Source organism: Podarcis gaigeae, assembly GCF_964106915.1.
Source record: "Podarcis gaigeae genome assembly, chromosome: 4".
In the NCBI taxonomy this organism is placed as follows: Eukaryota; Metazoa; Chordata; class Lepidosauria; order Squamata; family Lacertidae; genus Podarcis; species Podarcis gaigeae.
Genome location: NC_139677.1, coordinates 41,728,204 through 41,742,801, shown reverse-complemented (window position 1 = coordinate 41,742,801; position 14,598 = coordinate 41,728,204). Strand labels below are relative to the sequence as shown.

General features: G+C 42.6%; 1 protein-coding gene across 2 annotated transcripts in view; it reads left to right on the top strand.

Annotated features, from left to right (window-relative positions):
- Positions 1 to 14,378, top strand: part of PIR (pirin) — a 28,360-nt gene extending 13,982 nt beyond the window's left edge. For both annotated transcript variants that reach the window (XM_083734588.1, XM_083734587.1), the window contains exons 6-10: positions 2,587 to 2,671; positions 8,488 to 8,532; positions 9,435 to 9,517; positions 11,974 to 12,040; positions 13,988 to 14,378. In XM_083734588.1, coding sequence (XP_083590714.1) covers positions 2,587 to 2,671; positions 8,488 to 8,532; positions 9,435 to 9,517; positions 11,974 to 12,040; positions 13,988 to 14,103 — 396 coding nt within the window. In that variant the 3' untranslated portion in view covers positions 14,104 to 14,378. The remainder of the gene's footprint in view (positions 1 to 2,586; positions 2,672 to 8,487; positions 8,533 to 9,434; positions 9,518 to 11,973; positions 12,041 to 13,987) is intronic.
- The last annotated feature ends 220 nt before the right edge of the window (positions 14,379 to 14,598 follow it).

The window sequence follows — 14,598 nt, the reverse complement described above, 5'->3', positions numbered from 1 at the left end:
CCGTTCTCGTGTCTCATTTAAAAAATGCTGACCACAATGTCTGAAGACCTCTTGCATTAGTCCGTGATTGCAATGCAGGTCTTACCCGAAAGGGACACCTCCAGGGGTGAGAGGTTACTCTCTTTGCTAAATTAATCCCTAATATCCCTGCTGAGCCCCATGGAGTCTGTGTGGGTTTGGAGGATTAGGTTACTAAAACACTGGCAAAGACAGAGAAAGAAATAGCTTTGTGCTCACTTTGCCGATTAAATTTGTTTAGAGGAAATTCATTTTCTCCAGACATGCCCCATAGGACTGACTTGCACACACAAAAGTATAATATTTCTACATAATATTTTAAAATGTTAAAATTAATTGCATTGCTTATTGGTTCTGCAGTTATGTTGGGGTTAGTAGCCATTAGTTTATTTATCTTTCATGAGTTTGACAAGTTTAAAACTGGATTAGGCAAACTATTGACTATCATTGCATTTTATGGCAGCCAATTCTATAATTTGGGTGAAAAAGTACTTCCTTTTGTATATTCCCCAATTAAGTTGGTTGCTCTCTTCCAGTTCTAGTTTTCCAGCTCTTCAATGTCCTTTTTGAGATAGTGACCTGAACTTTAGGCCACATTCAAAATGCTGGCAATTCTATTTTCAGTCTCTTTCCTAATAATCCGTAGGATGGCTTTTGCTTTTTTTCAGAGCTATCACACTGAGTATTCCTTTATTTCCCCCTTCTCTGTTTAGAAGTCTCTCTTCATTAAGCCACAAGCTTGACAGCAAAGCAAATCTTTAAAAACATATCTGCAGGAGAACTAAACGGAGTGCTCTCTAAATCCTGCAGATCTTTATCAGAAAGAGAACAGTCAGGAGAAAATGCCATATTTGTCATATGGACCAAGAGAAATGTTCATACCTGAACCTGTTCCAATAGGAGTAATAAGATGGTACGATAAAGTCTGCTCAAGTACAAACGTGTATGGTGCAGAACTGCACCCACCCATCCTAAAAATGGTTTAATCAGTGCTACTTATCCATATAAAGACTCTTTCTCTGCTTTACGATTCTTCAGCATTTCCTTGAGACTTCACAGTACTTGGCTTCTCAGCTTCTAGGTCAGCGATGGAAAATCTGTGGCCATCCCAATGTAGTTGGACTCCAGCTCCCATCAGCCCTGATGGTTGCCCTTGTTGGCTGAGTCTGATGGGAGTTGAAGTTCAGCCACATCTGGAGGGCCACAGTTCTAGGTTAAATACAGGCAAGGTAGCCACAGATGTTGAAAGACCTACATTGTCTCCCACTACGTTTCCGAGCACAATTCAAAGTGTTGGTGCTGACCTTTAAAGCCCTAAACGGCCTCAGTCCAGTATACCTGAAGGAGCGTCTCCACCCCCATCATTATACCTAGGCACTGAGGTCCAGCGTTGAGGGCCTTCTGGCGAGATGTGAGGTTACAGGGAACCAGGCAGAGGGCCTTCTCAGTAGTGGTGCCTGCCCTGTGGAACGCCCTCCCATCCGATGTTAAGGAAATAAACAACAACCTGACTTTTAGAAGACATCTAAGGCAGCCCTGTTTAGGGAAGTTTTTAATGTTTGATATTTTATCGTGTTTTTAATATTCTGTTGGGAGCCGCCCAGAGTGGCTGGGGAAACCCAGCCAGATGGGCAAAGTATAAATAACAAATTATTCTTATTCTTCTTATTATTTATTACTAAAGAAGAGAGGCCTCCTGTTCTTTTCATAGAAGTTTAGAAGAGGGAATTTTAGCAAGCTTAGCTTGCAATGGCAAGTTGAAATTCTGTCTTCTACACAACTTTGAAAGTCACAGGCAGCCTGCACTATTTCCGATCTGCCCACCACATATGCAAGGGCTATGCATTTCGGGATTCAAACATCTTGTTGTTGAACCATGTGGGGAAAATAACACACGAGCATTTGGAGGCCTTGCTCATGCAATTTTTGTCTCCCCTGGAGACAATATTTTTTAAGGCAACTGTCTGAATATGGTGTCTAGTTGAATGGGAGGCTGTGAATCTTGCTCATACATTACACTTTTCTATACTACCTCCTTGGATTCGGGGTGGGAGTGGGAATTTTGAATTTCAGAACTGAGGCCAGCAGGAGGTCTCCTTATTCAGAGTTGAGTTAGCCTTTCACCCTCCCACAAAAGCTCCTCTGCCTTCTTTCCAGTTCTTGAATGTAAATATCCATCCCTTTTTTGAATTTACTTCCTTACCATTTGTTTGTTCTGACTCCATGCAATTTCTTTAGGGTTTGTGGCTAGCCTCAAAAGAGCCTCTCAAATATTCTTTTGAATAGTTGTGCTGACACAGATTATAATTGTTTGAAGAGTGCAGCCTAAAATATATATAAATATGTACAATCTACAGGCCCTTGCATTAAATTAACTCAGTGGCAGACAGTTATTTCTGAGGAGGCATGTATAGGATTGCTACTGTTCTAGAGGTAGTGTTTAGTCATCATGAAGTTGTCCTCCATTGAAATGCACTGCTGGTGAACTCCCTCTTTGTTCTGATGTGTTTTATGCTGCCAGCCCATTTTCCTCCTCCTGAGATGTAAATTTTCCTTGTTGTTGTTCAGTCTAAGGTGTATACCCGCACTCCGACGCTGTATCTGGATTTCAAGTTAGACAAAGGAGCGAAACACACCCAGGCTGTTCCCAAAGGTAGGAAACATTTCCTTCATCTTCATCTTCCTTCTTAGCGTGGGCTTAACTTCCATTCCCATTTTTGGTTGTGTGCGGCGAAATATCTGAAGGTCTGTTCTGTGCATATCACCTTTTTTCCACATGGATTGCCAAGTCACATCAGAGGTATGGCCCAATAGGTACATAAAGGGAAAGGGACCCCTGACAATTAGGTCCAGTCATGGCCGACTCTGGGGTTGCAGCGCTCATCTTTATTGGCCGAGGGAGGCGGCATACAGCTTCTGGGCCATGTGGCCAGCATGACTAAGCCGCTTCTGGCGAACCAGAGCAGTGCACGGAAACGCCGTTTACCTTCCCGCCAGAGCAGTACCTATTTATCTACTTGGACTTTGATGTGCTTTCGAACTGCTAGGTTGGCAGGAACAGGGACTGAGCAACGGGAGCTCACCCCGTCATGGGGATTCGAACCGCCGACCTTCTAATCGGCATGTCCTAGGCTCTGTGGTTTAACCCACAGCTCCACCCGCGTCCCAATAGGTACATAGTCACACTTGAAAGACTTAATAGCTACAGTGCTGTAATCTCACTGGTGCAGCAGGGCCTCTGGTCTCTCGCCTCCCTCTGCGCACTTTTAAAATCTGCTTTTGATCATCCCCAACCCTCTGGAGCCAATTTGGAGGTTGGGTGCGGGGACTGAAGAGGACAGGAGAGAAATCTCTGTTGTGCACACAGACGTCTGTTGTGCTGGTGCGTATGGCTTCCCTCCAGGAATATCCATAAGCCCTGTTCAGTCATTTTTCCATCACGTGGTCACCATCTCATGCCCTCCATGGGATGCAGCTGCTGGCCCCGCCCTCCCTGTCACATTTCCAGCAGCGGTGAGATCTGAAGCCAGCAGCCTGCTCTCCCTGTGTGGTTTCTGGTTTCTGAATTGTGCAGGGAGCCTCCAGACATAGAGTAGGCCCCCCATTTCAGACCATTTCCTCTAATGTGTAGAGGGCCGCTGGGCCGCATGACAGGGGCAGAAGCTGGGGAGGCAGGGCAACAAGGACAGCAACACCCTTTGCTTTGGGCATTTTGAATCATGTAAGGAAAGGAGGACTGTGTGAATAAGATGATATTGAAATAGGCAAATGCTCTGGGCCTGTGACTACGCACATTGCCCAGTAGCTCTTTCACAAGGTAATGGCTTCACTTCCATTCTTGTAGAAAAAATATGTGTTCCACTGATTTAGGGTCAAAGTGTTTGGTATGTGGGAAATCTGTGACCTGCTTTTATTAATGCAGCCATTAGTACATTCCAATTTGATTAGAGCAGTTGGATAATGGGAGATTTTTTTTTACCTTTTCTCTCCATTGTGCCATTTTTACAGTCTAAATTATACTCTCAAACTGTGGTTTGACAAGTGAGGTAAAAAGTACAATATCCTTTAGGGGCAGCTGATTGGGGAAATTGGGGTGAGGTGGGGAGAATGAAAAACGCACATTTCCATTGCTCTAATCAGATTGGTAGCCTCTTGTGGCTGCATTTCATTTAAAAACAGAATGGCAGACGATCCAATCCCATGAATACGTAGTTCAGCCCCAGTTCTTGCAGAAAACAGATGGCTGCTGGCTAGATACTGAGGCCAGTCAGTAAGATTTTTATGTATTGTAAATGCTCTGCCTCAGTTGCAAAGAATCCGAGTTTGGATCCAAAAAACTTATGCACACACTTATCTTGCTACATATGCTATCCTGACTTTGGTAAGGCTCATTTGAATAAAGATTGCCAAGGTATTTTTTTTTTTATAGTTGTTATTAAATGAGCTCAGGATCTGGAGTTGCAAAATTCCTTGGCATTTGCCACACATGTTTGTCTCTTAGGTAATGGGCAAAGAATTAGCTGCAAATTCGCTCCATAAGATTTTTCAGCCATTTCTGTGAGAGACGGATGTTTGTTTCTGCACATTTGTGTTTGTATGTAAACAAATTTATTGAAACTCTGGCCTTTTAAAGCAATATACTAATAACCACTGAACAGTTAAGGAGCTGACACATAACTATATCAATAAATACTCATTTGCTATCTTTTGAACTATATCCTGAGTTCAAGTAAATAATTTTTAACACTTCTAAAAGGCTGCTGAAGATTTAAGAAGGGAAGGAGAATTACAGGCTTCTCTCTTAGGTATTTATAGAGCTGGCTTCTTTTGAAGAGGTATATGATGAGCATAAAGAGATCACAATTCTGTATATTAGCAAACAATGAACCATTAGTTCCTCGGGGGATTAGCAGAAGCTCTAGAGAACTATAGAGAGCAGTGCCTCCCCCACTTCCTGCTTAAGATGATGTGTGTTGCCCTGAGGGAAGATGGAAGGGGAGAAGAGGAGTCCAGGGAATGCATAACCATCATGGACCATCAATAGCCTGAGAGAGCTATAGCTAAGGCTAAAAGATTCCAGGCCAACATTGGTGAGCAGGAGTACTGGGTCTTAGAGGAGACCATATAGTGTCCATTACAGACACCTGCTGGAATGGAGAAGACAAATGGGACATGGTTTCCTGGATGCAAATTGTTGTTAGATCCAGGAAACATGTACTGAAGGTTGTGTCATTCTGTATTTCAGAGACAACATAGTCCTTAATGTGCTAGAAGAAGTCTGCCCTGCTAAGCTCCCACGCTTTCCCTTTGCTCTTCTTCAGTGCAGTCACAAGGAGAGATCAGAAGTTTCTGCTTCTGCTTTAGTTTTACCACAGTTTAGCATATCAGCCGAAACTGTCAACTGTGGTTAATCTTAACTATGATCAGTGAAAACAAGCCAGCTTGGTATTCTGTGGCTCCAGTGGGCCATCTCAGATCAGATCAGCTGGTGTTTTCCAATGCAAGCTAGATTTCTAGCTGAATTCAGTCTTCCTTAGGAATCTGTGATGGGCAAGTGGGGGGCCTGCAACAAAACGTTATGTAGGTTAATGATTGGGTTTAGTGCTGCAGACAACTCCACCTTTCTAGGCCTCCCACTCTGCCATTCTTGCTGTACCTCCATTTTGCATCCCTTCCCTGTCCCATACTCTTGTTGTGTCAGTTACCATGAAATTCCCCTCTCTCCACATCTGTTCCTATCCTGTGTTCACTGATTTGCTTCTTCACCTTCCGCCTCACTTTCAAGTCATGTCTTGGTTTTTTCATCAGCCTTCCTCCTTTCCCTTCTCTCTCCTGCTTCTTGCTCTCAGCTGCATAAACTTCTTGCTCATAGTTTGTTCACTTTCTTCTAACCCAGTTTTTGCTTTCATAATTTTTCACCATCAACTTCTAATCTGCTGGGTCTGCTTCCCCTCATCTTGTTAATCCTTTTCCTTCCTTCTGAGCCAGTGTGGTGTAGTGGTTAAGAGTGGTGGACTCATAATCTGGTGAACTAGGTTCGATTACCTGCTCCTCCACATGCAGCTGCTGGGTGACCTTGGGCTAGTCACACTTCTCTGAAGTCTCCCAGCCTCACTGACCTCACAGTGTGTTTGTTGTGGGGGAGGAAGAGAAAGGAGATTGTTAGCCGCTTTGAGATGCCTTAGGGTAGTGATAAAGAGGGATATCAAATCCAAACTCCTCCTCCTCCTCTTCTTCTCCCCTTGCCCTAAACTCATTGTCTTCCTAGCAGATACAGCCAGGAGCCTGGGCAATGGAAACTTATCACGCAAGCCCTACTTCCAACATATTTTTTATGGCAACAGACATGGATGAATCAGGCAGGCCATGCACACGTATGCAGTTGTGTTTTGGCCTTTGGAAGGGAGTTTGCCTCCTTTGTGTGTTAACATGTTTTTGTTTTGTTTCTTGTACTCCTGCAAATCCTGGTGTTCCCCTGAGCCTCTGGATGCTTGTGTGGGAGGTTTTAGGTATATAAGTAACACCACTCACCCCAAGAAGCAGAGAAATAAAGGGGACAGGTTTGGAATGGCTGCTGTAAAATCTATCCATGTCACAAATTCAGTTATCGGCCCACTGTTTAACTTCTGAAGAAGTCTTAAGCATAACTATATAGCTGCAAAATTTGACATTTTAAGGCTACCTTCCAATCTCTGTCTATATATGGCGAAAAATTGTGGTCATTTAATTGGAGCTTAATGTGTTGGGATTTTCATGTCGAAATGATGGGGCTTGCTGCTTGTTCTGGGATATGTGCCCAGAGAATGAGAAGGATATAACCTTGAAAGTAGAATTGCTGTGGCTGAAATCCATGTGGTTATTTCAGAGGTGCATCTGCATTTAAAAGAACACATTTACTAGCTGTTGCAGACTGAGCAGTAACGTTTGAACGAAAAGATGAGCGCCCTTTATTTATGTTATGAATTGTTTCCCATGAGGCATCCCAAAGCAATTGACAATATAATAAAACATTTATGAAGCAGGTAGAACAGTTGCATATCTAAAAACAATTTTAAAACAATTATATGTTTAAAAAAGCCATTTAAAGCAGCAGTGCATAGGTAAAATCAATTCAGACCCAATATAGGTGCCAACTGGGATAAAGAGAACAGAGTTTTAATCAGGTTACATGGCAATATTTTTTTTCATCCACGTCAAAATGCTAGGCATTGAGCTTGGAAGAAGCAGAGCTGGTGGTCAGATTTAGCAAATAAGGATTTCATCTAGCTGGCGTTCTGGTGGCTGCATCATTGTGTACTTTTAAAGCAAACAATTCCCTTCAAACCAAGTAGGATTTCCATCTGAGCAAAAAACATTTACAACTGGGCTATGAAGCAGCAAACCACCAAACAATGGACTGGCCCCACCAGTTAAATGTCTTTCCCAAGAAAAGGTCCATTTTGTGTCTCCTTCTTACAGAACTGCAGCTGAAGGATAAATGGACAGTAGTAAAAGGCTAAGCAGCCTGTTGGAGAGGCCTTGGTGGGCTAGAGGTGACATACAGGTCTTAAATTGCCTCCCAGTATAGCAAGTTAAAAGCATAGTGGGAAATGATTTATAATGAACTGAAAAAAATGTTTAAAACTACTTTCCAAAAAACAACCAGAGTTGTTTTTGTTGGGGATAACCCATACTGAAATTCCCAGGTGTCAGGAAAGGTTATTTATGTGTGCAACAACTGCGGCCTGTGTTTCGTTAGCTGAAAAATGGAAAGTGAATGAGGCCTCAACTAAAGAGGATTGGCAACTTAAGTTGACAGAATCTGTACAACTTGCAGATTTAACACCTAGAATAAGAGAGCAAGAAGAACATGAATTTAAAGAAGACTGGAAAACATTTATTGAAGTATTCAGCTGAAATATACAGCTAAAAACGCTGGCAGCATTCAGATAAATTCAACAGAGTAAATAATTTTTGATGGATGTAAAAGTGGAAAACTGATTTGAATGGTTATAGTAAAATATGCAGGGATGTATGATATGTAAAATCAACCATGGGAAGAGAAGAAGGGTAGACATTGGATATTTTAAAGTTTGTAAAATGTTTATTTGAGATTGTAAAATAGAAAATTTAATTAAAAAATATATTTTAAAAAGTTGCCTCCCAGTAAGCCTCTTGAAATGGAGTAACTTAATTATTTATCCTATTGTTAAACAGAATAGTTAATGAATACATTGGAAAGTCCAATGTATTTTGCTGTAGTGAATTTCTCTCTACTTTGGGGAGGTGTGGGAGGTTGGTAATAATGTTGTTTCATTAGTTATGTTACATCTGAAAATAAGTAAAATATGGTTTAAAAAATGGAACCTTTACACATGGATAGAGTCACACCTATACCTTGCAAATTACAACTTTGCATGGCCTAATACAGGCCTCCATATGTTTAGACTTTCTATGTATCTGACAGTATTTTGCCCTTTTACATTTCAGGTTGGACAGCGTTTATTTACACGCTCTTTGGTAATGTATATGTTGGTAAGTTGCTTGTAGTCTCCACCCTGTTTTGATTACTGGAAACTGCTTCTGTTTTTGAGAACCATTTTTTATTTTCAAAAGCTAGTACGATCTGTTTTTAGGGGTGAACTGGTATTCAGACGGTTGTAAATGTCAAACAGATAGCATTTGCTTGCTCTGTAAAAATTGCAGCTTTTAAAGATTAGCAGGTAGCTTCCTATTGGTTTATGACACTGGGTTGCTCTATAAAGCCTACTATGGTCTCTGCACAGTATTTCCTACAGATTGCTGCTCCGCCTGTGAGCCCACCTATCTATAAACAATAAATCTGTGGTTGACCCTTGTTGAGGGTCCTCGTGGCGCAAATGAGCCGCCTTAGTTGTGTCAGGTTGGAGAAAGCTTTGTTTGTTGGGCAATGAAGCGGTGATCTGCAGAGGACCATAGTGATGCTAGATATCCTTTCACAGAATCAGAGTCGGAAGGGACCGTGAGGGTCATCTAGGCCAACCCCCTGCAATCAGGGATCTTTTACCCCATGTGGGGCTCGAACTCTGAAATCGAATGATCCTGAAATTAAGAGTCTCATGCTCTGTTTGAGCCGTCTCAGCTGAAGTATTTATTTCAAAGTAGAAAACAAATATTTCTGGGAGAACTGTAAAATGCCCCTTATAGAACAATCCTATACTTGGAGGGAAGACCCATCAAGTTCAGTGAGGCTTAATCAGGTAAATGGTTATAGTATTGCCTGCTTGGGCATCGTAAGTCTTACCTTGCAATGAAGTTATTCTGTGATCAGCTATCTGCCTGGAAATTTTCATGAAAGGTTTAATTATTCATATAAGTTTCAGAAACAGTGTGAATTAGCCAGTAGCTATTTAGAAATGTTAGCACAATCCTCTCTTGAAAAAAACACTATTTTCCAGGTCCTTCTGATGCTCAACAAAAAATAGAACCGCACCACACTGCTGTGCTGGACGATGGAGACTGTATTCAGTTTGAAAACAAGGTATTCTGCAACTAATCTGTCTGGCTCCAAAGCATCACTCCCACCCCCAGAATGCTTTCAGTAGGTTTTTCACAATAGTAGACTGGGTCAGAATGAATCCCAAATAAACCGCCTTAGCAAGAACCCCCAATTAAACTGTTAAAAGAAGTGCTGAACCTGTCTTCATTCCCTTCCTATACAAAATGTTTAAGTGTCTTTTGCTTGGTTGCAATTCTTGAGAAGCTCTTATTCTGCAACAGCCCATTGACTCTTGTGGAACTAGAGTAAGTGGACTGGATTCAATCGGCTTCATTTATTCTGACTCTTTGTATTTTACTCCCCGCACCCTTCAAGCTACTTAAATTGCAGTTTGCGAGTGCTTTCAGGTGTTCTCTACAATGGAAATGAGGTGTATTCTGGGATACATTCTGACTCAAGGTGGCCCTGAATAGCAGTGTGTCTTCTAACAAATGTCTTGATGACGACTTCTATAATACAGATCCATTCTTTGCCCACCCTTCTCTTCAGATATTCAGTTCAGCTACACTGGAGCATAGGAGGGGCTGTGTTTTTATATCTAAGCTCTCCAGGCAGCCTCTCGCATGCTGGTTATGATATAGCGGTCTTCAAAGAACAGCCAGACAAAGAAATTGCCTGGCTGATCCCTACAAAACAGGTTGAGAATTGCTGAGCACATAGTAACTGCCTGGCTTATTCCTAGACGTATCACTGTACATGAAGCAAGGCGCTAGCTACACAAGGTTTGTGCCCCAGTGCTGGCCCAATGGACTCTATTGACCTCATGAGCAGTGAGCAAGGAACAGAGGCAGCAACAATGTTGTATATTTGTTATGTACTAAAAGAGCTCCCCAGATCCCCTAGAACTGAGGCTGAATTTTCCTTGGCCCCTTCCTGGTAGGGACAGGGAAGGATTCTTGTCTGAAACCCTAGACAGCCACTGCAAATCATTGCACATGAGAATGGCCCTCTGGATGTTATTGGCTTTGAATTTCCACCAGCTCCAGCTAGCTTGGCTGAAGGGTTAAGAGAGTTTTAGTCCAGCAACATCTGAAGAACCAAAGGTTTAGCCAGTACTGATGTAACCAGTCCTGTGTTCTGACAATAGAAGGTAGCTTCCTGTGTTTGCTCAAGTTGAATCAAAAGCACCTCCTTCAATCTGTTCAAGTTATTACTGATATAGGAGAGTGCAGTTTCCATTGGCCTCATTCACACGCCGTGACAGACATACAACTCAAATGCAGGGACCTGGCTCCTTCTTCTGCCAAATTGCAAAGAGACGAATCTCAAAGCAGTGAGCCAAGAACAAACCATTGTATAATTCATGTTGAGGAGTTAAGATTGTTTGTTTGTTTGTTTTGCATGCCCCTTGAATCTGACTTTTCTTTGTATGCTTAACCGTCTCTAGGCTGGAAAAATAGGATATATTCTAGGTTGTTGGAAAGAGCAGTTTATTTTGTGAGCAAAATCATAGGAAGTTATAATTTGCTTTCTAAAAAATATAGCCACTTCTGCTTTTGTGCTTTTCCTAAAAAAATTGAACCTGACATGATTTGAAAGTCTTGTTTATTTTTCGGTACGGGCTACACCCTTATGTCTCAAGACAGTTTTGCAATACTAAGACTACAATAGGTCTGTCGCAATTCTTTTCTTACATAATATCCAGCAATTTATCTTCAGTGCAGCCAGACCCTATGAGCCTTTGCTGAAGAGACAATGCTGCTTTGACAGGGTAGTTTACCTTAAAAGCTACAACATGCCATAACACAGGAGTGGGATTCTTAAGATGCCTCTTTTATCCTTAGGAGAACTGCCACAGCACAGTAAAAAGTTCTGCCAGTTCCAGTGGGAGGCCCTACACACCAGAAGGAGCTGGAGAACTTATTTTTGCTGTGACAATTTCTTCTACCTCTCTGGAAACTATTCCAACAGATGTTCAGCCCAGTTATGCTGGGGGATGCTCCAAATACCACTTTAGGCACAGAGCCCTTTCCAGATGACCTGCTTATTTGGGTTTCACGCTGACTTGCTTGCAGAAAACTTACCAAGAGGTTAGATTGTACCTGGTCTTTATTGAGCATTGTTTCTGGTTTTTTGTGGGGCAGTTATACTGCATCCACCCTGATTTGCTTGGTGTTTATTCGCCTTCCCACTAACCATTTGTTCAGCCCACATGGAGAGGCCATGGGTCATCGCTTGGGACAAGTGCTGGCTCATCCTTCTCCCTGAGCTTGGCAGCAGTGGGGAAAACAGCAACATTCTAGGGTCAAATCAGAAACCTGGAAGGCTTTCATAATTCTGGGACTGTCCCTGGAAAGTCGGGACACTTGGAGGTATGCTGAGACACCACACTTGTGATCTACTGTATTGTAATTTGCTCCTGCTTTGGGTATCTAATCTCAAAATCTCAAAATGTAATTTATATGCTGCTGATGGATGCTTTCTGCTCATCCTTTTAGGACCCTGAAGTGAGCCATTTTGTCTTGGTGGCTGGGGAGCCCATTAAGGAACCAGTAGTGCAACATGGTAAATATCTGTTTAACAAGTCGTCTTCTTTTTAAACAAATGGGGCATACGGAACGTATTTTCATCTTCAACCTCAGGCGTTTATTCTGGAATATCTCCCCCTGCCCTTCTTGTTGAAAAGTCCACAGCTGAACATCAGTGACTTGCTGCTTTGGCCTTCCACTGGTATTTATAGGGATATGCCCTATTTGTAAATCACTGTATTGGAGAGGCCTTGCTTGGAATCTTTTGTTACAGTTGTGTTTTGCTCTTGGAAAAACAGGCTGTGGTTTGAGCAGTCAGATCATTCAGATTATTTCCCTGGTCAAAGGATGTATCATGTTACAATGTGCATTAAGAGATTTGTAAATAAATTTTTGAAAAGAAGTGCATAAACGTTGGAAAGCAAAGTACGTACAGTGGTACCTCGGGTTAAGTACTTAATTCGTTCCGGAGGTCCGTTCTTAACCTGAAACTGTTCTTAACCTGAAGCAGCACTTTAGCTAATGGGGCCTCCTGCTGCTGCTGCACTGCCAGAGCCCGATTTCTGTTCTTATCCTGAAGCAAAGTTCTTAACCTGAAGCACTATTTCTGGGTTAGCGGAGTGTGTAACCTGAAGCGTATGTAACCTGAAGCATCTGTAATCCGAGGTACCACTGTAAATAAATGTTACCAGCCTCCTAGCAAAGGCTGCCAGGCCTTGCCATTGTTACTAATTATATCTTACCATCATTGCACAAAGCTACTGGCAGGCAAAATGTGAGAAAGGGAGGACGGGTTTGGTGGAGAAGAACCGAGACTGTTACTCCCATGGAATTTCAGTAACTTGCTTACCATCTTCAGAGCCATCTGCATTGATGCAGTGCTGTACATGGCACATAAATGCATGGGTGGGGATGGCTATGAACGACAATGTCAATGATGTTGTGTATGTGTTAGTTGGGTTGAGTCCATGCATTCCTGCAAGTAAATACATGATGTATGAGTGCATATGATCTCGATGCACACACATGTAAAGTGACTGAGAACTTGCGTGTGCTGTGGCCTGAGGGGGGACCCTCGGCTTCACCTGAATCTGCAGGCCTTTGTCTGCGAGTGTCTGTGGAAACAGTTCTAGAGAAGACTTGAAGGTTGGAAGCAATGTGTCCCTCCCTCTGCCTTGCTCTGCCCTCTCAACCAGATGCAAAACGTGGCAAACTCCTCCATCATTTACAGCATGGTGGCTAACAGTCTGTGGTACAAGGGCCACAGTCACCCATGGCCAGTCCATCAGGGCTGCATACAAGCAGTGGGTGTGCTCACCCCACAGCCTTCCTCCTTATCAACCAACCAGTCTGATGACCAGGGAGGGGACAGTTTGCATCCCATCAGGGCGCTGTGCTCCACCCACATGTCTACCTCATTTCCCCCTCTTTCTGTTGCAGTGGCCAAAATCAGTGGGGTCAGGGGGCAGTTGAGGCACCCAAAGTATTGATTAGCTGCACCTGATTTTATAGAGTCAGATCTTCCCCTTCCACCGCTAGCATGTGTGGAATCCCCTTTAATGTGAAGATTTCCCTTTAATGTGAAGAAGGGAAGAGAAGAACCTGCCGTCAAATGCTATTGAGCAATCCTTGCTCAATTGCTCACTCAGCAATCATTTGATGCGGTGCAACCTCTATGCCAACCTTCAACACAGCTGAGCCCTTGGGAATGAATTTGGGGACCAAAAAGCAGGAGGAGAAAGGAGAAGGAATGAGATGCAAATTGAATTCATCTACAGAAAGCCTAAAGCCCGCCAGTGGCGTAGCATGGGTTGTCAGCACTCGGGGCAAGGCAAGTAATTTGCACCCCCTAACCCGTGGATTTGCGCCCCCTAACCCCCAGATGTTGCGCCCAGTGCAGCCGCTCCCCCTGCACCCCCCACGCTACGCCACTGAAGCCCGCAATCATTAAATACTATCTTGAATTTTGCAATCTATATCTTAGGTCCATTTGTGATGAATACACAGGAAGAAATTCAACAAGCCTTTAATGACTTCAGAAATGCAAGAAATGGATTTGAGAGAGCCACCACTTGGAAATCAAAGATTGGAAACAAATGACGTGGGGTAGCAGAACCCAGGCTGACTGGCTTTTTAAAAATATGTGTGCAGCTGTACACCTTGATCTTTACTGCATTTACTGATTCCATTTGCTTCATTAGTACTGATCATGCGGGTTTGCCACATAGAGCCCAAATAATATTTCTAGTATGCCTAGACCCAAAGTTAGCTATTAGAGTGTCGTAGATGGGTACAGCTGCATTTTTATTACTCTCGGATATACATGATATATAAACATTCTGTTTATCTGTAATAAAAAGCGTTTTCATCTAAAACGTACAGTCTCATGCCCTTTCTTTGTAAAAGCACTGTTTTAATAAATGAAATGGTTTTGTCAAAATCTTTACAACACAGAAAATGTAAAGGAAAGCGGTGTGTGTGTGTGTGTGTGTGTGTAGCTGTAGGAGTGCACCTATTGTAGTATGTATACTTTGTAAGACCATGTGCTGAAGTTTCATGTTTCAGGTAATACCTTTTAAAATAATGGTGGCACAC